We start from the raw sequence: 25,290 nt of genomic DNA on the forward strand, positions 1-25,290 counted from the left end.
AACTAAAAACAAAAGCTATGTGATTATCTCAATAGATGCAGAAAAAGATATAAATACAATTTAGTATCCCTTCATTGTAAAACTCCAAACAAGGCATCAAAGGAACATACCTCAAAATAATAAGACTCACCTATAACAAATCTACAGCCAACAATATACTGAACAGGCAAAAGCTGGATGGATTCCCCACCACAACAAGACAAGGATGTCCACTGTCATCACTCCTATTCAACATAGTTCTGGAAGTCCTTGCCAGAGCAATCACTCAAGAGAAAGAAATAAAAGACATCCAGAAGGAAAAGAGGAAGTCAAACTATTTCTCTTTGCAGATAATATGATTCTATACCTAGAAAACCCTATAGTCTCTGCCCAAAGGCTCCTACATCTGATAAACAACTTCAGTAAAGTTTCAAGATACAAAATCAATGTACAAAAATAAGTAACATTTCTATACACCAATTATATCCAAGCTGAGAGCCAAAAAAAAAAAAAAAAAAAAAAAAAAGTAATCCCATTCACATTAGCAGTGAAAAGAATAAAATACCTAGGAATACACCTACAGGGAGGTGAAATATCTCTACAATTGTAATTACAGAACACTACTGAAAGAAATCAGTGATGACACAAATAAATAGAAAAACTTTCCATGCTCATGGTTAGGAAGAATCAATATTTAAAAAATGGTTATACTGCCTAAAGCAATTTACAGATTAAATGCTATTCTTATCAAGTTACCAATAACACTTTTCACAGAAGTAGAAAAAAATTATTCTAAAATTTATATGGAATCAAAAAGAGCTCAAATAGCCGAAGCAATTTGAAACAAAAAGAACAAAGCCAGAGGCATTATACTACCTGACTTTAAACTATACTACAAGGCTACATTAACTAAAATGGCACAGTGCTGCCTCAGAAACAGACACATAGACCAGAGGAACAGGTTAGAGAACCTAGAAATAAAGCTACAGATCTGCCACCATCTAATCTTTGACAAAGTTAACAATAACAAGCAATTGGGAAAGGACTCCATTCAATAAATGGTGCTAGGATAACTGGCTAGCCATATGCGTAAGGTTAAAACCAGACCCATTCCTTTTATCATACACAAAAATAAACTCAACATGAATTAAAGACTTAAACATACAACTTAAAACTATAAAAACCCTAGAAGAATATACAGGAAATACCATTCTGGGCATAGACCCTGGCAAAGATTTAATGATGAAGACTCCAAAAGTAATTGCAAAAACAAAAACAAAAACTGACAAGTTCAGTTAAACTAAAAAGCTTCAGGACAGCAAAAGAAACTATCATCAGAGAAAACAGACAATGTGGAGTATGGGAGACAGTATTTGCCAACTATGCATCAGAGAAAGATTTAATATCTGGAATATATAAGGGGCTTAAACAATTCAACAAACAAAAACCAAACAACCTCATTAAGAAATGGGCAGAGGACATTGTATTAGTCCATTCTCACATTGTATAAGAAATACTTGAGACTGGGTAATTTATAAAGAGAAGAGGTTTAATTGGCTCATGGTTTTGCAGGCTGTACAGGAAGCATGATGCTGTCATCTGCTCAGCTTCTGAGAAGGCCTCAGGAAACTTGGCAAAGACATGGGATCAACCTAAATGCCCATCAGTGGTGGACTGGATAAAGAACATTTGGTACATGTACACTGTAGAATACTACACAGCCATAAAAAGAATATCATGGCCTTCACAGCAATATGGATGGAGGTGGAGACCATTATCCTAAGCAAATTAATGCGGGAACAGAAAACCAAATACTGCATGTTTACTCTTCTAAGTGTGAGCTAAACATTGAGTGTGCATGGACACAAAGAAGGGAACAATAGACACAAGGGACTACTGGAGGGTAGAGTGTGGAGGGTCAGAATCAAAAAACTACTCATCAGGTACTATGCTTGTTACCTGGATTACTTGATAATCTGTACACCAAACACCACAACACACAATTTACTCATGTAACAAATCTGCACATGTGCACCCTGAACCTAAGATACAAGGTGGAAAAAGCAAAGTGAAGAACAATATTTTATTTTTGTTTTGTAATAATGTGCTTTGAATAGTCTAGGTGTTTTTCTGCTGGTTTATGGATATATATATTATATATATATTTTTCTTGTTTGTTGGTTTGTTTGTTTTAATTGAGACAGAGCCTCACTCTGTTGAACAGGCTTGAGTGCAGTCGCATGATCCTGGCTCACTGCAACCTCTGCCTCTCAGGTACAAGTGATTCTCCTGCCTCAGCCTCCCAAGTAGCTGGAATTACAGGTGCCTGCCACTACATCTGGCAATTTTTGTACTATTAGTAGAGATAGGGTTTCATCATGTTGGCTAGGCTGGTCTCAAACTCCTGACCTTGGGAGGCTGCCTGCCTCAGCCTCCCAAAGTGCTGGGATTACAGGAATGCATCACTGCACCAGATCACGGACCTACATTTTTGTTTAATCTTATACATAATCAAAGATAATTATAGCAAGTTGCATCTTCAAGGAGAATGCCAACATCAGTCTCATTGAACCTCTTTGCATTAGTTTACTATCCTAAACTAAAAGAAGAGATTTATAGTTTACCCAAGTCAAAACGTGGGCTTGATTTAAGGCGGCTTACATTGTATTGTACAAGTGAAATGCCAGAGTATTTTAATTTTATGTTTCTGTGGCCCAAGAGAATTAAAATAGGTATTAGGCCCTGAATCCCAGTGTCACTGTGACTGCCTGTGAATCATGTTAGAACCAATATCAACAAAGGCCTCTTCAGCTAAGACTTCCCAGTGTTAGAAAGACAAGAACAGTAGGATCTCTAAAGCCCTTATCATAATATCCTACACAGTAATGTCACTGCCAGAAACTCCTGCAGCCAGGTCACTAAGGCATTTAGAGTCATCACTAACACTGATCTCAAGTAGTGAAGCTGTGTGGAGACTACACCACTGCACCCACATAATACCAGAACCATTGCACTCTGCCCAACTGATGCCCTCCAGCCCATCATCAGGTGAAAGTTTTTCCCTATGAAAGTCATTCTCTAAAGTTTGGAAGAGGAAACTGTAACAGAAGATGCACAAGCATTGATGTGGGAATACCAGAAACATAACAACTCAAGGGAATGTGCTGCCACCAAGGGAACATGAAAATTTCCCAGTATCTGACCCCCAAATTTATAGAACTGTATGAATTTATTGAAAAGGAAATTAAATTAATGATCTTAAGAAAACCAAGAGAGACAAAATAGAATACAAATAGAAAATTCAATGAAATAAGCAAAATAATTCATGATCGGAATGACAACTTCAACAAAGAAATAGATATCATAAAAAAGAACCAGAAATCTTGGAGCCAAAGATTTCAATCAATTAAGAAAAAAAAAAAAAATGAGAGCTTTAATAGTAGACTAGATAAAGCAGAAAAAGAATCTGTGAACCTAAAAATCAGTCTTTTGAAATGGCTCATTCACGGGAAGAAATGAAAAAAGAATGAAAAGGGGTGAAGACAGCCTATGAGATTTATGGGGCATCATTAAGTGAAGAAGTATTGCATTATGTTATTTAAGAAGGAAAGTGACAGAGAAAGGGATTAACAGCTTATTTAATGAAATACATTCTGAAAAATTCTGAAAACTTAGTCAGTCTTGGGAGAGATATGGATATTCAGACCCCTAAAGCTTACAGATCCCAAAATAGATTAATCTAAAGAGGCACATTATAATTATATTGTCAAAAGTCATAAACAGAATTTTAAACGCGACAAAGAAAAGCATCAAATTACATATAAGGGAATTTCTATGGACCATCAGCAAATTTCTCAGTAGAAGCCTTGCAGGCCAGGGGAGAATGGCATGGTGCGGAAAGGAATAAGAATAAAGTAAAAAACAAAACTGCTAGCCAGACATGCTGTCCTTCAGGATTTAAGGATAAATAAAGTATTTCACAAATAAACAAAAGCTGAAGGAATTCATTATCACTAGACCTGCCTTATAAGAAATATTTAAGGAAGTCCTTCAGGGAGAAACAAAGGAAAGATTATTACTAACATGAATACATACGAAGGTATAAAACTTTGTTCTAGAGGTAATGGTGATGCATAAATCATATATACACCTAGTATGAAGGTTAAAAGTCAATTAATTAATTAATAATAGCCAATATGTTGGTTAGAAGCACACAATGTAAAAAGATGCATATTTTGACATCAAAAACAAATTGTGTATCAGGAGGACCATAAAAATCTAGAGATTTTATATGCAACAGAAGTTAAGTTTTTATCAGCTTAGAAAAGTTCATTATATCTATAAGATTTTAACCAACCAACTTAGCTTCAAACTGCATTTTAAAAACTGTTTTTCTTTCTTTCCTCTTTTCTCCCCAGTCTCAGGACACAGCGTTGAGACAAATTACAAATGCATTTTCTAGAATGTGCTGTGAACCTCCATTCTCTTTCCCTTTCCCACTTTATCCTCCCATGCCTTATGCACATTTATTTACCTAAATGCTTGTCGAATGCACATCGTGCTCACTTATCTGGTCATGTATTTTTCTGAGAAGCTTCAGGACATGAATACTGACACAGAACAGACACCTCCAGAATTCTCTCCCCATGCAGGCCACCAAAAATTGTAACTGGCAAAGGGTCCAGCTGCTCACTGCTTATAGAAAGAAGCCAAAATAACAAGAGTGAGGTGTGATAAAAAGAGAGGAGACTTTATTATCCATGCTAGCAAGGGGAAGAGTGGAACATTTTTTGGAAGAATTCCACCCACTTTTCCCCTTGTTAGCACAGATAATTAAAACTCCTCTCTTTTTATCACACTTTGTTCTCATGATTTTGGTTTCTTTCTACAAGCGGCAAACAGTCAGAGCCTTTGCTAGTTGCAAGATGTTTTATGTAAACCTCATGGCAACCATAAAACAAAAATCTACAGCAGAGACACAAATGATAAAGAGAAAGGATTCAAAGCTTAGCACTACAGAAATTATCAAATAACAAAGGTAGACAACAAGAAAGGGGAAAAGGAACACAGAAGATACAAAATAACCAGAAGATAAATAAAATGGCAGAAGTAAGTTCTTACCTATTAATAATAACTTTGACTGTAAACAGATTTTGTTCTCTAACCAAAATCATGTAGTTGCTGAATGGATTAAACAAATTCCACTGAGGTGACCCACCTAAGCCTTAAGGTCACATATAGGCTGAAAGTAAAAAGATGGAAGAGGAACGTCCATGCAAATGGAATCCATAAGAGAGCAGTAGTGGCTATACTTACATCTGATAAAATAGACTTCAAATCAAAAGCTGTCACAAGAGACACAGGTCATTCGTTAATGATAAAAGGGTCGTTCATTAAGATAACTCAACCACTGTAAATATGTATACACCCAATATTGGATGAGCTAAATATATAAAGCAAATTTTAATGAACATGAAAGGAGAAATAGATAGCAATACAATATGGTACTTCAAAATCCCACTTTCAACAATGAATAGATCAAACAGACAGAAAATTAATAAGGTGATACTGGACTTAAATTGAACTTTTGACCAAATTCCCCTAACAGGCATATACAGAACTTCACTTCCAGCAGAAGCAGAGTCCTTATTTTCCTCTAGTGTACACAGAACATTCTCCAGGATAGACTACATGTTAGACCACAAAAATGCCATAACAAACTTAATAAGATTGAAATAATATTTAGTATAATTATAGACCACAATGATATGAAACTATAAGTTAATAATAGGAGTAATCTTGTGTAGTTCACAAATATGTGGAAATTAAGCATCATACTCTTGAACAATCAATGGGTCAAAGAAGAAATCAAAAGAACAATTTAAAAACATCTTGAGTAAGATGATAATGGAAACACAATATGCCAAAACTTGTGGGATGCATCAAAAGCAGTTCCAGGAGAAAAATTTGTAGCAGTAAATGCCTACATTTAGAAAGAAGAAAGACCCCAAATAAATATTCTAACATTACCCCTCAAGGAATGCAAAACAAATAAACAACTAACCAAAAATTAGCAGATGGAAATAATAAATATCAGAACAGCAATAAATCAAATAGAAAAGAGAAAAACCATAAAATAATTAATACAACTAAAGTTTGCTTTTTGAAGAACAACAACAAAATTTACAAACTCTTAATGAAAACACTCAAATAAATAAAATCAAAAATAAAACTGAAGAAATTCTAACAGTCTTCTCAAAAATAAAGAGGGTCATAAGGGAATATTATGAACAATTATATGCCAACAAATTGGATAAACTAGAGAAAATGGATAAATTCCTAGAAAAATATGAGCTACCAATATTGAGTCAATTAAAGTGATTTAAGAAGTAATCAAAACCCTTCCCACGAAGAAAAAGCCCAAGACCGGATGATTTTAGAGCTGAATTTAACCAAACATTCAAATAATAATTTATGTCAATATTTCTAAAACTCTTCTGAAAAATAAAGCTAGAAGTGTACTTCCAGACACGTTTTATGAGACCAACATTGTTCTAACACCTAAGTTAGACAAAGATATCACAAGAAAACTATGGTTAATTTTTCTGAGGAACATTCATGCAAAAATTCTTAGTAAAGTATTATCAAAACAAATCCAACAACACATGAAAAGATTATACATTGTGTTCATGTGAGATTTTTCCATGGCATGCAAAACTGGTTTAACATACATAAATCTATCAGTGTGATACATCACATTAACAGGATCATCCTAATTGACACAGAAAAAGCATTCAACAAAATCCAACATCCTTTCTTGATAAAAACCTTCAACAGTTTAGGTATAGAAGGAATGTTTATAATAATAAAGACTTTATGAAAAAACCACAGCTAACATTACAATCACTGGAGAGAACTGAAAGCTTTTCCACTAAGATCTGGTAAGTCAAGGATGCACACTCATGCCACTTCTATTCAACATAATACTGGAATACTAACAAGAACAATCAGACAAGAAAAAGAAATAAAATGTATCTAATTTGAAAAAGAAGAAATAAAATTATCTCTATTTGCAGATGATGTGGTCCTACATACAAAAAGCTCCAAAGATACCACAAAAAAGTTATTACTAATAAGTGAAATCACTAAATTGCAGAATACAAAATCAGCATACAAAAATCAGTGTCATTTTCATACAAAAATAATGATCTAACTGAAAAGAAATCAAGAAAAACCTCATATGCAATAACATTGAAAAAATAAAATAAAATACCTTGGAATAGTTTTAACCAAAGAAGTGGAAAACTATACTGGTACTGTAAAACTATACGTTAAAACTATAAAATATTGATGGAAGAAATGGAAGAAAACACAAATAAATGGAAAGATAGCCAATTGCTCATGGATTGGAGAATTTAATATTATTAAAATGTCCATGCTATCAAAAGCAATATACAGATTCAATGCAATCTCTATCAAAATCCAAATGGCATTTTTCACAGAAATAGAAAAATTATTCTAAAATATGTATGAAAACATAAAAGACCCCAAGAAGGCACAGCTATTCTGAGAAAGAAAAACAAAGTTGAAGGCATCACACTTCCTGATTTAAAAGTATGTTACAAAGCTATAGTAATTAAAGCAGTAGCTTACTGGCATGAAAATAAAAACATAGATCAGTGTGGCACAGGACAGAAAGCCCAGAAATAGATCCAAATATATATAGTCAACTAAGTCTTGACAAGCACACCAAGAAGATACAATAGGGAATAGTAGTCTCTTTAATAAAAGGTATTGGTAAAACTGGGTTTCCAGATATAAAAGAAGGAAATTAGATCCTTAGCCTACATCATACACAAAAATCAACTCAAAATCGATAAAAGACCTAAATATAAGACCAGAAATGATAAAACTTCTAGAAGAGAACATAGGGGAAAAGTTTCTGGCTGTTGGACTTGGCAATGGTTTTCTGTATATCATATCAAATGCTTAGGTCACAAAAGCAAAAATAAATAAATGGAATTACATGAAAATAAAAAGCTCTGCACAGCAAAGGAAATAGCTAACAAAAAGAAACAGCTGCCTATGAAGTGGGAAAAAATATTCACAACTCATATATCTGATAAGCGGTTAATATCCAAAATTTTATGAAGAACTCATACAGCTCAGTTGTGGAAAAACAAATAACCTGATCAAAAAATGGGCAAAAGACCTGGATACAGATTTCTCCAACAAAGGCATAAAAATAGCCAACATGTATATAGAAAGGTGTTCAACATAATTAGTTATCAGGGTAATGCAAATGAAAACTGCTATGAGATGTCGCCTCATATCTATTAGATGCTATTATCAAAAAGTCAAAAGATAACAAATGTTGATAAAGGTGTGGAGTAAGGGAAACTCTTGTACTCTGTTCTTGGGAACGTAGATTGTTATAGCCATTTTAGAAAACAGTATGGAGGTTTCTAAAGAAATTAAAAATAGAACTACCATATGATCTAGCTATCCGTCTTCTGGGTGTATACTCAAAGGAAATGAAGTCACCACCTCATAAACATATTTGCATTCCCGTGTTCATTGTGGCATCATTCACAATAGCAAAGACATAGAAACAACCTGTGTCTGTCGATGCACAAATGGATAAAGAAACTGTAGTACACATATATAATGGAATATCATTTTGTTCTAAAAAAGAGTAAGATTTTGACAGTTGCCACAACATAGATGAAGCTGGAGACACTACGTTGTTAAGTAAGTCGAAGAAAAATATTACATCATCTCATTTATATGTGGAATTTTAAAACAACAACAACAAAAAATACAGATATAGAGAAGAAAACCATGGTTTACAGGATTGGAAGAAGGGGGAAATGAACAGATATTCAGATAAACAGGTCAGAGGATATAAAGCAGCAGGTGTGTAAGATGAACAAGTCTAGATATCTGGTGTACAACATATAACTTTCCAACTTAAGCAACCACCATTATTAAAATTAAACAACCAAGAAAATGTACAAGCAAAAATGAAATTTCTTCATAAAGTTACCAATATTTCTTTCTAAAAAGCTCTTGGAGATACCCTATGTCTTATCTACTGCACAAATATGAGCTCATATTCAGAGCTAACACTCCGGTTAGAATGATAAAATGGCAAAGCCTGTATGTTTGGCTATCTTTGAGTTTGTGGTGGAGTTGCATATAAGCATTTCAAATATCCAGCTGTCATTACTAAATCTTTTTTTTATTCAGCTACCAATTATCACAACAGTAGTCAAATCAGACAAGTAAATAATATAAACCCATTTTGTGAAAAAATTAAAAATTATAATTTATACATGTTAGAAAAGTGTTACCTCTCTCTGTCTGTTTCCTATATTTTAAAGCAACAAGGGTTGTTTGAGTTTGTTTTTATCCCTCTGGTGCTTAGAATAAAAATTTTGGTTTAGGAAGAAGATTTTTACTAAACTGAGTCAGCAAGTTGAGGCTGATAATAGAGAAATGATTGCTATCTTGTTTGTATATGTATGACTCAAGGTTACACAGGTAAGCCTAAAGCTACATAAATATGAATGTGCCCAGCTCTGGAATGATTTTAAATCCCCGAACGATGTAGAAAGCAGGAAAGCAAATTAGAAGGATGACATTATTGCTAAGCAAATTTGAGGACAGGATACCGCTAAAGGGAAGTAAATTATATTCACTACCTAAAAAAACTTTTCCTTTTTTATTTAGCATTTTTTGAATTTAGAGATATTCAGAGTATCTCTTCTGTGATACGCTTGATAAAAGATATTGAAAAGGGTTGTTATTGAACACACCTAAAAATTTAAAGATGATATATATCTCTGTTAGGTTAGCCTTAGGAACATGAGAATTTTCACATATTATATCAAAACAATATTTATGGTTCCAAGTTTATGTCATTGCTTGAAAAAATATTTTCATATGAAGTAGAAGTAATTTAACAGGGAACTATGTGTACATTTATGTTTCAACTTTTATTAAGTTATACATACAGAAAAGAACATAAATCAGAATTTTAAAAGTTACAATTATTACAAAGTGAACACATCCATTGAACACATCCAGATCAAGAAATGGCACATAACCTGCATCCCAGAAGCCCTTTCTCTTGTCCTTTCTCAACCATGTCTCTTCCTGGCTTCCCAAAAATATGCCTTATCCTGACCTGTATCACTATATATTAGTTTTGCTTGTTTTTTTGAACTTGATATAAATGGACTCATACAGAATGTATTCTTTGCTACCTGGCTTCTTTCATTTAGTTAATGCCTTGAACTTCATCCAGAAAGTTGCACGTCAGAGTGGTTCTTGCATTTTGATTGCTGATTAGATCCCTCTTCATGAGTATTTCAGTTTATTTACCTATTTTTTAGTTGAAATAATTTTTAATGTTATTGTTTTAAGTTGGCAGTTGGCAGATATAGTCATACATTTACTCTGTACAACATGATGTTCAATTCCAAAGTATAGATACATTGTGGAATGACTAAACCTAGCTAATTAACACATGCATTACCTTACATAGTTCTCATTTTTGTGGTAAGAACACTTTACATTTATTCTCTTAGCATTTTTCAGAAAGTATATTAACTTTAGTCATCATGTTTTACAACAGATCTCTTGGAGTTATTCCCCCTATTTAACTGAAATTTTGTAGCCTTTGACCAATATCTCCCAACTAACCTCTCCCCCTCCAACCACCATAACTGCTGGTAACCACCATTCTATTCTCTATCAGATCAGCAGTTGAATGCTTTTTTGGTTGTTTCTGATTTTTTGTCTCCTAATACAGTTGCGGCGTTAATAATACATGTCTTTTTGGTGTCCATACACGTATATTGCTGTTGAGTACATGTAACTAAAGTATAATGGCTACATTACAGGGTATGTCAAAGAGTTTTCCAAGGTTTTCACCAATTTACACACCCACTTGCAGTGTGTGATTGTTCTAGAGTTTCCATGTCTTCACCAGAAGATGGTATTTTCAGTATTTTAAATTTTGGCCATTCTGATTGTCATGTAGTGATATCTCATTATCATTTAATTTGCATGTCAAGGTTATTAAGAGGTTGATCACCTTTTAATAATTGTTTGGCCATTGAATAATCCTCTCTTATAACATGCTTATTCAAGTCTTTCGCAATTTTTATTTTCTCTTTCTTGTTAATTTGTAGGAGTTTTTCATACTTTATTTTGGATCCAATCCTTTACTGACTTATGTGTATTATAAACAATCTTCTCCAACTTCTGACTTAAATTTTCCTTTTACCATCACAATGGTGACTTCTGATAAAAAGATGTGCCTTCTTATCAATAGTTTTCTTTTTGATTACTGCTTTTCAAGTCTTATTTAAAACATAGGTGTTGTTCCTGTATTTCATTTTCTAGAAATTTTATTCTTCATTTTGCCTTTCATACTTACAACTATAATCTATCTGGAATAGATTTGTGTGTATGACATGAAGTAAGAGACTGAGTTTTATTTTTTCCTTATGTATATCCATTTGATCAATTTCTATTTATTTAAATGGCCATGCTTTTCTAACTGCCGTGCAGCAACACCTTTGTTATGACAGTGCCTATAAATACCTGGTTTGTTTCTCAATTCTACTCTGTTCCATTGGCCTACTTGTCTGTATTCACATTACTCTTACATTGTCTTTATCACTATACATTTATAACAGATCTTTATCTACTATTAATATATCAACCTTGTTCTTTTTCAAATTTGTTTTGAATATTCTTGGCCCATTTTATTTCTAAACAGATTTTACTATTAGCCTAGCAGTTTTAAACACACACATGTAAGGAGAGATAGAGAGTTTACAGATTGATACAGTGAAAATGTCCGTGTTAACACGTTTATCTCTTTGTTTATGTAGGATTTTAATTTCTCTCATTAATTATTTTTGACTTACTGTGTGAAAATCTTGCATATCTTTTTATATTTAAGAAATTTTACTTTTATGCTATGGTCAATGGTATTGTTTATACTTGCATTATTTGGTCCTGATATAACAACACGTAACTGTTTTTGTATAGTAACCCTACTTTCTGAAGATCTTCCCGAAGTTACTTATTAAATGTAGTAGTTTTAATGTATGTATGTATGACTGTATTATGTACAGAGTCATGTAGTTTGAGAAAAGTATCTATTTTATTTCTTCTTTTATGCCGCTTATTTCTTTTTTTTAAACTTTATTCCTAGGATCCTCCAGTAAAGTATTTAATTGAATTGGTGGCAAAGTTCATTTTTGTCTCATCCAGATTATCAGGAAGAAAGCTCTCAATATTCATTGTTAAGAAAAATGATTTTAGCATTTTTGTTATTAACATATAATTTGTTTGGAGAAAAGCTATCAAATTAACAAAGTTTCTATTTTTGGTGTTTGGGATTTTATCTATGTTTTTTCTTCATCTTCTGATAACCATATGACTTTTCCCCCTCTTATTATATTAGGAGTTAATGTGGTGAATTATAGTGACTTATTTTTTTAAGTGTCAAATCATTCTTACAATCTTGAAATAAATACATCTCGGTTAATACATTATGCTTTTTAAATATAGCTGAATTTAATTTGCTGACATTTTGTTGAAGATTTTTTTAGTAGACCTTGTTTTTAGAGCAATTTTAGGTCACAGCAAAATCTCGTGGAAAGTTCAGAGCTTCCATATAGCTTATGTTTTCACGCATGCACAGCCTCCCCGCCATGAACATCTCACATTAGGGTTCTATCTCCTTTAAAATTGATGAACCTAGATTGATACCTTATTATCATCCAGAATCCATAATTTAAATACATTTTCATTCTTGGTATTGAACATTCTATGAAGTTTAGCAGAAGTATTATGACATGTATCCATCACTATGGCATGGTTTTACCTGTCCTAAAAATCTTCTATGCTCTACCTGTTACCCCCCTTCCTTTCTATAGTTGGGGATTTCTTTAAAACCTAGGGTTTTAATCAAAATTGATCTCTTATTTTCCTTTCTTATACTCTCACTGGTTTTGGTTTCAGGGCTTTTCTTGTCTCATAAAATGGGGATGAAAGTCCTTTTCCCTACTAGTATCTGGAAGATTTTATGTACAATTGATTTTATTTAAATGTTTTGAAGTATTTAAAAATCAAATAAAACTCTCTGGGCCAGAAGTGACATTATGGGAAGGTTTTTAAGTTAGGAATTCAATTTCCTGTTGATGCAAACTGCTTCTTAAATCTGTGACTTGGTATCTTTCACTTATTTTTGAAACTTTTTCGTCTCTTCAAATACTTCTTCTACTTTATTTTCCCTTCTTAAACTTTGACACTTTAATAACACATATGTTAGAACTTTTTACCATATCACCTATATTTCATAGGCTCTATATGATGATTTTTCTGCTTTTTTCACAGTTGCAGTTAGATGATTTTATTGTAACCTGTATTTTGGGTTTCAAATCCTCTCTCTAGTTGTATCTAAACTTTCATCGAGTTTATAATTTCTTAACATTTCTCGGTTTAAATATTATCATTTGATTATTATAATTTCCAGTTCTCTGCTAATATTCTACATATATTTCCTGAACATATTCATCTGAGTTATATTGAAGTCTATGAGTGATAGCCAAAACACCTGATTTTATATGTTTTTCTAATGTCTCTTTTTTTCTCTTGAGTGTCTAATCATATGGTCTTGTCTTCCATTATATCACTGTTATAAGAAAATAGCTATTTTGGCCAGGCGTGGTGGCTCATGCCTGTAATCCTAGCACTTTGGGAGGCTGAGGCAAGTGGATCACTTGAGGTCAGGAGTTCGAGGCCAGCCTGGCCAATGTAGTGAAGCCCCATCTCTACTAAAATACAAAAATTACCTGGGCATAGTGGCGGGTGCCTGTAATCCCAGCCACTCGAGAGGCTGAGGCAGGAGAATGGCTTGAATCCAGGAGGCAAGGTCGCAGTGAGCTGAGATTTCACTCTTGCACTCCCGCCTGGGCGACAGAGCAAGACTCCACCTCAGGAAAAAAAAAAAAAAAAAAACTTCCAACACTATGTTGAATAGGAGTGGTGAGAGAGGGCATCCCTGTCTTGTGCCAGTTTTCAAAGGGAATTTTTCCAGTTTTTGCCCATTCAGTATGATATTAGCTGTGGGTTTGTCATAAATAGCTCTTATTATTTTGAGGTACTGGCTAGGGCAATCAGGCAAGAGAAATAAATCAAGGGTATCCAGTTAGGAAAAGAAGAAGTCAAATTGTCCCTGTTTGCAGATGACATGATTGTATATTTAGAAAACCCCATCGTCTCAGCCCAAAATCTCCTTAAGCTGATAAGCAACTTCAGCAAAGTCTCAGGATACAAAATTAATGTGCAAAAATCACAAGCATTCTTATACACCAGTAACAGACAAGCAGAGAGCCAAATCAGGAATGAACTTCCATTCACAATTGCTTCAAAGAGAATAAAATACCTAGGAATCCAGCTTACAAGGGATGTAAAGGACCTCTTCAAGGAGAACTACAAACCACTGCTCAGTGAAATCAAAGAGGACACAAACAAATGGAAGAACATACCATGCTCATGGATAGGAAGAATCAATATCGTGAAAATGGCCATACTCCCCAAGGTTATTTATAGATTCAATGCCATCCCCATCAAGCTACCAATGAGTTTCTTCACAGAATTGGAAAAAACTGCTTTAAAGTTCATATGGAACCAAAAAAGAGCCCGCATTGCCAAGACAATCCTAAGTCAAAAGGACAAAGCTGGAGGCGTCACGCTACCTGACTTCAAACTATACTACAAGGCTACAGTAACCAAAACAGCATGGTACTGGTACCAAAACAGAGATATAGACCAATGGAACAGAACAGAGTCCTCAGAAATAATACCGCACATCTACAGCCATCTGATCTTTGACAAACCTGAGAGAAACAAGAAATGGGGAAAGGATTCCCTATTTAATAAATGGTGCTGGGAAAATTGGCTAGCCATAAGTAGAAAGCTGAAACTGGATCCTTTCCTTACCCCTTATACGAAGATTAATTCAAGATGGATTAGAGACTTAAATGTTAGACCTAATACCATAAAAACCCTAGAAGAAAATCTAGGTAGTACCATTCAGGACATAGGCATGGGCAAGGACTTCATGTCTAAAACACCAAAAGCAACGGCAGCAAAAGCAAAAATTGACAAATGGGATCTAATTAAACTAAAGAGCTTTTGCACAGCAAAAGAAACTACCATCAGAGTGAACAGGCAACCTACAGAATGGGAGAAAATTTTTGCAACCTACTCATCTGACAAAGGGCTAATATCCAGAATCTACAAAGAACTCAAACAAATATACGAGAAAAAAACAAACAACCCCATCAAAAAATGGGGAAAGGATATGAACAGATATTTCTCAAAAGAAGATATTCATACAGCCAACAGACACATGAAAAAATGCTCATCGTCACTCGCCATCAGAGAAATGCAAATCAAAACCACAATGAGATACCATCTCACACCAGTTAGAATGGCAATCATTAAGAAGTCAGGAAACAACAGGTGTTGGAGAGGATGTGGAGAAATAGGAACACTTTTACACTGTTGGTGGGATTGTAAACTAGTTCAACCATTATGGAAAACAGTATGGCAATTCCTCAAGGATCTAGAACTAGATGTACCATATGACCCAGCCATCCCACTACTGGGTATATACCCAAAGGATTATAAATTATTCTACTACAAAGACACATGTACACGTATGTTTATTGCGGCACTATTCACAATAGCAAAGACTTGGAATCAACCCAAATGTCCATCTGTGACAGACTGGATTAAGACAATGTGGCACATATACACTATGGAATACTATGCAGCCATAAAAAAGGATGAGTTTGCGTCCTTTGTAGGGACATGGATGCAGCTGGAAACCATCATTCTTAGCAAACTATCACAAGAACAGAAAACCAAACACCGCATGTTCTCACTCATAGGTGGGAACTGAACAATGAGATCACTTGGACTCGGGAAGGGGAACATCACGCACTGGGGCCTATCATGGGGAGGCGGGAGGGGGGAGGAGGGAGGGATTGCATTGGGGAGTTATACATGATATAAATGATGAATAGATGGGTGCTGACGAGTTGATGGGTGCAGCACACCAACATGGCATAAGTATACATATGTAACAAACCTGCACGTTATGCACATGTACCCTAGAACTTAAAGTATAATAAAAATAAAAATTAAAAAAAAAAAAAAAAAAAAAAAAAACGAATACAGAAAAAAGAAAATAGCTGTTTTGAGATACCGGATGTTTTCATATCCCCACAGAGTGATTCTCATTCTGACAGGCAATTGTCTTAAGGGAAGATCACTTCTATTCAATTAGGAATGGAGCTGATTTGAAGCTAGACTCCAATATTTGAGAGGCTTGGTTTCTTTCCAGTTTACCTCCATTATTAGGTATACCTCTTCAGGTGTGCAAACTGAATGCCTGGGTGTTTTATGTCACCTTTTTTCCATTGTGAATTTTAAATTTCGATTTTCCTTTCCCAAGAAATTATTATGACTGGATTTACCATTTAGTTTCAACGCCTGTCAGTCAGCCACATAGTTTCTGTTCAGTTTCTCAGCACTTCAATTACTGTTTCCAATTAACAAGTGTCCCAAGAAGAAAAGCAGTAAGACAAGCAGTCTTATGTCTCCACATTTTTTCTCTTTGGGCTTTTGATGTCTTAAGTGCTATTACCTTTGAGTTCTCTGATGTATTCAAAAGATACTTCATTTTTATATTTTTTCCAGTTTGTTTGGTTGTCCTTGAGAAAAAGAGAGAGATAAAGGGTTGTGCTTGAGAAAAAGAGAGATAGAGAGATGAGAGAGAGAGAGACATTGCTGGGCAAAATGCTAGTCAGCCATTGACAGAAGAGTCAAATACATGTGTAATATTAACACTAGCATCTTTACATTTTAAAAGTGAATTCTAATGGGGAGCAAATAGAAGAAAATTGAATGTAGGAAAAATGAAGATAACCTTAGGGATATTGATGACAAAAAATAATGATAATCTGTCATGTGAACCAGAAGTCGATGAGGCATCACTGAAATAATCTATTTTAATTTAACATCTGTTGGCACAAGTGAAGAGTAATTTTTGCTTGTTTGGTAGTTTATGGACCTTGAAGGAAATATTCACTTTCAATTTTTTTTTTTGCCCTCACTTTATTCACTGAAAATTCTTCATCAGATTTGTCTTTAGCTTTTTATTCATTTCTATTTTTGACTAAAATTAATTTGACAGCATTATCATTTTTCCATTTCCCTTTTTGCTTAATTTTCAGCTTCATTTGAGCCTTGAGTTGTGTTCAGTTTTATATAAAATTAGGGAAAGGTGCATAGGTCTCATGCCCATTCGTTTTCTCTCCTCTCCTTTTTTTCCATTCTGGATATTATTATTTTGTTTAGTTTATAGTATTATAGATTTTAAAGTAGATAAACCTTTCCATGTGTTTCCATCATCAAAAATTATCTAGACACTTAATAGTCAATAATAATCTAGGACAGCACTCCAATAAACTGATCTCTGCAATATGATAGGCATATGTGATTATTAAACTCTTGAATTGGATTAGTATTACTGAGAAATTTATATTGTACTTTTTTTTTTTTTTTTTTGGGATTTTAACTAATTGAAATTTTAAGGGAGGCCAGGCAGACGGATCACAAGGTCAGGAGATGGAGACTTATACTGGCTAACATGGTGAAACCCTGTCTCTACTAAAAATACAAAAAATTAGCCAGGTGTGGTGGTGGGCACCTGTAGTCCCAGCCACTAGGGAAGCTGAGGCAGGAGAATGGCGTGAACCCGGGAGGCAGAGCTTGCAGTGAGCTGACATCATGCTACTGCACTCTGGCCTGGGCAACAGAGCGAGACTCCGTCTTAAAAAAAAAAAAAAAAAACTTAAATGGCCACATGTGGCTAGTAGCTACTATATTGTACAGTCCGATCTAGAGCATATATAGTTCACTTAGGTAAATTTACCATCCAGATGGCCCAGATTACTCTACAAAAATGTCTAATTTTAACTTTTTAAAATGCATGTTTACACAAGATATATTTATGAATTTTCCACTGTAGGCATTTATTCTTTTGTATTATTAATAAAATAATGTCAAGTCATTAATGAAGAATTTAACTGTTGAAAAGGTTACTATTTTTTTCTTTTTTTTTTTTTTTTTTTACAAAAGTTTCAAAGAAGTATCATACTTCTTTGAAACCATAAGAAGATACCTGATGCCTAGGACAACTATAAAATATAGATTTATACTAATATTTGTTGTTTCAATTATTATCATGGTTACAAAAAGAGCAAATCACTTAGTATAGTTTTGTTTACTAAAAGGATTGAGAGTTAAATTGTATTTGATTAAATATTTATGAGATTTTATTGTTTCATCAGTTATATCTTGTTTCTAAATTTCAGTTAGATTTGTATTCTGTTTATGTTCATTAGTATTATACAATTAGCAGTCTGTAATTGATAAAATTTTAACAATAACTTTTTTATAGTTTGAGGAATTTTAATACAAAAATAAATGGATAGTTTCTGGCATATTTAGCGAAAGAAGTCATCCGTATTACTTTGACATTTTTCTAAACCACTAATGATCTCACTATTTTTCCTTTGCATTCAATACATAGTAAAGTGATTTTAATGGAAATGGAAGGGATTTTTCTGACTTTCAGAGAAGAAGCCACTTTTATCATCCATTGTGGAATATTGTACCTTTCAATTTATTAGTGCCAGCATGACGATTGCTATTATAATGATATTAAAAATAGCAGTAAACAAGTTTAGGAACAAAAACAATAGGAATATACTACAAAAACATAATAATAAATACTATGTTTTAAAATATATAATAGTCAAATTTGCCATCAAATAAGAGCTCAGTGGTAATGCATGGTTTATTATTATAATCAATTACTTAGATTAATTGTAGTGTATGTGGTGGAGGATGGGGGATAGCCAAAAAATATTACAACTTGCAAAAATGCTGGTAATGTCAAGATATCAGCTGTCCCTTGGTTTGCTAAAAATTCTATATTTTAATTTTTTAATTGACAATGTTGTACATTACGTTTTCAATAGTGAATATTTTTGAAATTCTCAATCTCTAGTTTCATATATAAGCCAAAGACATGGGCATTTGAACCATCTAGAGTTCTTTAAACTAATTTATGGCTTAACAGGCTTTGGAAATGTGGTATTAATACCTATAACATTATTCGTTTTGGCTGCTCTTTTCCTACACTGCTGGGATCAGCCAAACCTATCATTTTATAAATTTTAATGTGTTATCTAAATGCGTAATGTATTTCATCACAGGAGTTTTCTAAAATATCAGAAAAGTGTTTGAATAACATATGATTAAAAACATGACCCTATCTTTCAGTCCTAAGATTATCAACATTATGGCCTTTATATTTTTCATTTTGTCTTGTTTTTACATAGCATTTAAAGTTATAGGTGTATCTACCTCATTTTTATTATTATTATTAGTTTTTAGACAGTAACCGGCTTAATTCATTTTATTTTTCTTGTATAAAAACCCTATGTTGTAGCCACAGCTGGAGCTTGGGTCCGCTGCATGGAGACTCTGGTGTGGGTCTTGACAAGGTGGTCAGTGAATTCCTGATAGGGAGACTTGGTAAATACAGTTTCCTTCCAGAGGTCAGAGGTCAGGTAGCTGTAGGTCTTAGAGGTGGCATCAAAGCTGGCCTTGGCGAAGTTGCCCAGGGTGGCAGTGCAGCCCCGGGCTAAGGTGTAGCAGTCATGGATACCAGCCATCATGAGCAGCTTCTTGGGCACAGGCGCTGAAATGATGCCATTGCCCCTGGGTGCAGGGATGAGGCGCACCAGCACAGAGCCGCAGCGGCCTGTCACCTTGCAAGGGACGGTGTGGGGCTTGCCGATCTTGTTCCCCCAGTAGCCTCTGCGCACGGGGACAGTGGAAAGTTTGGCCAGGATGACGACCCCACGGATGGCCGTGGCCACCTCCTTGGAGCGCTTAACTCCCAGGCCAACGTGGCCATTGTAGTCCCCGATAGCAACAAACGCCTTGAACCTGGTTCGCTGGCCAGCACGGGTCTGCTTCTGCACCGGCATAATCTTCAAAACCTTGTCTTTGAGAGAGGCCCCCAAGAAAAAGTCAATGATCTCAGATTCCTTAATGGGTAGGTAGATCTCCTCCAAGGACTTGATCTTCATGTCCTTGACCAAGCGGCCTAGCTTGGTGACGGGCATCCACTCCTTATCCTCCTCCTTGCCTCCGTGAGCTCCGCGGCCTCGGCCCCGGCCCTGTCCACGGCCGCGACCCCGGCCCAGGATGCCACTGCCAAAACCTCCGCGGAAGCCACCGCGGTTCCCCATCCTAGGGCCACCAGGGCCTCCGGGCCCCCCCGCTGCACCGGCGTCATCCGCCATTCGGTGTTTTCTCGGAGAAGTCAACCTCATTTTAAACATTAAAACTTTACACTAATCTTTATTATACTTTAACCTACTTTAATAATTTAATGTTTAAACAATTTTTTCATTCTGCTATAACAATTGTCTCATATGAGGTCATTTTGATCATCAAATTTTAATCTCAAATTACAAATACATACATTTGATTACTTAAATTTTATCTCAAATTGCAAATGTGTATGTAGTTTGTCAAAAAATTGTGTGCTTTTTTTTTTTTCCTAGTCTCTGCATCTTATTCATTCTCTTCCTTGCTCTCCCATTTTCACCCTTACTTTTTATCCCCCTTCCTTGTTCTCAAACGCTTAAAGATTACCCTAGCAGCATTGCATACTGTTAGTGGGTACTCACAAAAATTATTCAAATAATTTCTTAACAAAGACTAGTAGTAGGTTATTCTCCTATCTGAAATTTAAAATAATGCTTCTGTGTCTCTATCAGGACATGTAAATTTTACCTTTGGCATTTATTGTGCTAAAGAACTGCTCCTAGATAATTTTGAATATGCAGTTGAGAAATATACAAGTGGGTAGCTACTCAAATATTATTTTTGACACTGGATTGTACCATTATGTGAAGTCCTATAACAATGCCTAATTATTAAACCAATCATACTTTAAATTTTGGAAATCTGTTGAGATAACAGTTTACTTATAAAACATTAAGTAATAGATTGTCTTAACTGCATTCCGTGACACTTGCATACCCACACATGTGCATGCATACGGATCCATGTCAGAATATGTTATCAGCATAATGATTTGAGCAGGAATTGAATACATAGTATTGAATTACAATTTTTCTTCATCCAGGCCAGTGTAAGAATTCTGTTGCTTCTTCGGAAAGTCATGGTCTGCCTCTACACTGTCCCATATGGTAGCCTCTGGCCTCATGTGGTTATTGAACTCTTGAAATACCCTCACGTGGCTATTGAGCTCTTGAAATGTGGCAAACCCAATTTGAGATTTGGTATTAAAAAAAGACTGGAAGATCTCACAAGTAATTTTCATATTCATTGCATGTTGAAATAATAACATTTGAGATATATGTATTTTAACAAAATGTATTATTAGAGCTAATTTGACCTTCTTCTTTTTTCTCTGAATGTGGCTACTAGAAAATTTTAAACTAGATATATTTCTTGGATTTGTAGCTCACATTATATTTCCATTGAACCATACCAATTGTATTAGCCCATTTTGCATTGTTGTAAGGAATACCTGAGGCTGGATAATTTATAAAGAAAAGAGATTTATTTCAGCTCACGGGTCTGCAGACTGTACAAGAAGCACAGTGCCACATCTGCTTCTGGTGAGCCCTCAGAAAGCTTACATTCATGGTAGAAGACTCAGGGAGAGCAGGCATCTCACATAGCAAGAGAAGAAGCAAGAGGGAGGAGACGAGCTGCCTGGCTTTTTAAACCAGCTATCATGTGAACAAGTAGAGTAAGTGAGAACTTGCTTATTACCATGGGGAGGACACCAAGACTCTTCACTAGGCCCCACCTTCAACACTGGGTGGGGGGAGGGGGTGTCACATTTCATCATGAGATTTGGAGGGAACAGATATCCTAACTATATCACCAATTTAGTTCATCCTCATGGCTCCAACTACATTATTGTAAAAAAAAAGTAATAAGATAATTTTACTCTCTGAATATCTTTATATTAGCAGATGATTTTTTTTTCTTTTCTCAGAAAACGAGTGTGGATCTAGTAATAGCACATTGGATGTTTTATCACAATTTAACTAAAACCTCTTCTGACACCCTTATAAAGGTATCATCTTCTACAGATGAAAATTACCATGAATAATTCTAGGTGATTGCACTTCACATATAGACATCATTTATCAGTGATTCATTTATACTCAAAAATTAATTATAGTGTATTTTCAATAGCTGTTTATAACTTCTGTTTTCTGTAGAATAATTAAACTGTTACTTTTTTCTCACTACTGTGGTCAAATGCACCTTCAGGGCCAAGATTATCTATAAAAATTAGGGAAGATGTTAAAGTAAAATTGGTAACATGAGAACTTGACAATTTTGTTTGTTTTGTGGCCCATCTTCTATTGAAGTTCATGCTCTCTCTTTGTAATACCATCTCCCCACTCTTCAGACCTCCCTTTAGCCTATTTAATCAACAAGTCACAGACTTTCTTTTTACTCTCCACTGCTGTGATCCTTGAGTGATTTTTAATACTATCTTGAAGAGAATCCTTCTATCAAAATACTCTTACTTCCCTCTGTGTCTTCCACTGTTAGACTTCAGCTACCATAAATACTATCATCCTTCAGAACAAACAGGTTTTCAAGATCTCTAAGTTTGAAATTGCCTTCTGTCTATAATACCCTGTTTTTCTCACCTTGCTTTCATTTTCATCAAACTTTTTCTTATGTGACTTCTAGTCATTTACCTCACTATTTTTCCTTGTAGTTTTCTTTTATTCTGGTTATTGCTGCCTTGCTTCCTATAATTCCTGCCTATTCTAGAGTTTCCAGACAGCTTTTCCAGCATTGATTTCCCACCCCTTGTATCACACCCCAATCTGTGCTACCCCTGGTTAGCCTCCCAGGTCACTGATTGAGTCCATAAAAAACAACTGGCTGTTCTCAAGTCTTTTCACATTTATGTTGTGCACTGAAAATATCCTAGAATAGTAATTCCAGAATTTTGCTCTCCTTAGGTCACTGTTTTTTCTCAATTTCCACACTCTTAGAAACCAACATGCCTCCTCTTTTACTTAGAAGAATAAGTCAAACCGGTGTTAATTTTGCTAACTCCCCACCTCTGCCCTTTATCATTCTGAGCATCTACAAGTGTTTAAATACCTAAAAATTCATGTACTTTGATTGGTCTCGGAGTTATAAGGATACATGTTCCTAAGGAGCTCATAGTGTAGTGTGGGAAATAGACAAAAAAAAAAAAAAAGAATTCTAGAATGAGATACATGTTTATAGCAAAGACAGAAACAGAATGTTATTGGAATATAGGAGTGGAAGTATTTGAATCTCCATGAATCTTTATGAAATGATATGGAAAATTAAGGGAATAGTAAAATATACTACATTGTTCACGATCAGTAGACAGGTTTTTGTTTGTCAACTGTTTGTGTTTTACTTTGATGATAAATAAATTAACTCTACACAAACACACACACACACTTTATATATATATATGTGTGTGTGTGTGTATATATATATATATATACGTATATATATATATACACACATACAGGTCATGAGGGCGTTTGAAAATGGGGGAAAAAAAAAAATCAAAGCACCCATGCTCTCAATGAACCACTAATTGGGTCAACACAATTGTATTTTTCTATTTCATTTTTCCATTCTGCAGTATGGTGCTTTCTGCCAAAAATGCTTATTCTTCTTCATCTATTAGTACTCTTGTATTCCTTTTGACTGAAGAACTTTTTTGACTTCCAAGGCCACAATGGCATTTACTTCTTCACTAGCTATTTCTCCTATGTATGTCCTTGGAATAAGAAAAATATATACTTGAAATTAAAGTAATTTTTATCAGAGGAACTCACAAGAAGGAAAAAATTCATATTTATAAGAATATTTGCTGCCTTAGCCGATACTTATGTATGTATTTTTTGTGTATTCCCTTACTTGGAATTCAGCAAACAAATTTGGAGCTAAAATTAGCCGGGACAACGTTAATGTGAAATATATTTTATCTTTGATCATTAGATCAACATGATAGACTGATTACAGAGATCAACTCAATTGCTCTTTTAAAAACTGAAAAGTGCTAGCTGTGAATTCTGCTTTGGAAGTACCTCCCTCCAATTCTGTGATGTGTGTTTGGTTACATTTGAGCCCAAACAAGAAATGACTCTCATCATTATACAGTCTGATGTATTGGTTATATGGCTATATTACTCTGACATAATGAGTGTGATTAAACAATGTTTTTAAAATGTAAATACAATTATTTTGATTTATTTTCCAGGAATAATTTGAATTCACTGTCTCATATTCAGGTTCAAAACATTATTTGTGGCTGGAGAACGATGTGATGTAGAGACCCTGGAATGGTCCAAAAATGTCTTCAGAGTACCCGTCTTAGACCATTGGTGGCAAACTGGTGAGCATTTTCCTAGCATGCACATAAATATTAAAGAGATGATCCAAAATGCTGCAAGGATTGGAGGAAACTTTTGAGCGATGACCAGCAGATCAGACACAAACTCAGGATTCGAGTGGTTCAGGTTTCAGTAAAAATAAGCAATTTTAAATTGTTATTAATAATGTCTTCATAAGTGACATTGATGCCACCATTCTCTTGGTCCCTAGGTATAAAGCACTAAAGACCTCTTTATCTTCTCTTCTTTGTCTCTTATATCTGGTAAGTTACTAAGTCTCAGATTTTCCTTTGAAGTGTCTGTTGGGTTCATTCCACCTTCAGTATTCCCCTTACCTTTGAGCTCTGGCAGCTGCATCATCCTCTGTCCTGATTTAAAGTTTCCTAATCACTCATCTCTGTTCTTTCTGCTTTTTGATACACCCTGCACACTGCTCCCAGAGTCCTTTTATGAAGCCCTGTTCCTCTCATAGGACTCTCTGGCCACCTTCTTGTGTTCTATAATATCTAATATATTCTGCCATATATTCTGCCTAGCATTAAACGCAGATACATTTATTTTTCTTCAAAACAGTTGTCATTATATATGTAATTTATTCATTTAATTTATTTTGTTTATTCTCTTTAGTCCTCCCACTAAGTGTTCCCTGGGAAACAAATTTTCATATTAAATGGATCAACGATAA

At 34.6% G+C, this 25,290-nt stretch overlaps 1 protein-coding gene across 1 annotated transcript in view; it reads left to right on the plus strand.

Moving 5' to 3' along the window:
• Positions 1 to 25,290, plus strand: part of ACSS3 (acyl-CoA synthetase short chain family member 3) — a 174,444-nt gene that overhangs the window by 93,885 nt on the left and 55,269 nt on the right. Inside the window, exon 9 of the mRNA XM_010383668.2 lies at positions 24,504 to 24,607. Coding sequence (XP_010381970.1) covers positions 24,504 to 24,607 — 104 coding nt within the window. The remainder of the gene's footprint in view (positions 1 to 24,503; positions 24,608 to 25,290) is intronic.

Source organism: Rhinopithecus roxellana, chromosome 10 (genome assembly GCF_007565055.1).
Source record: "Rhinopithecus roxellana isolate Shanxi Qingling chromosome 10, ASM756505v1, whole genome shotgun sequence".
NCBI classification, from domain to species: Eukaryota; Metazoa; Chordata; class Mammalia; order Primates; family Cercopithecidae; genus Rhinopithecus; species Rhinopithecus roxellana.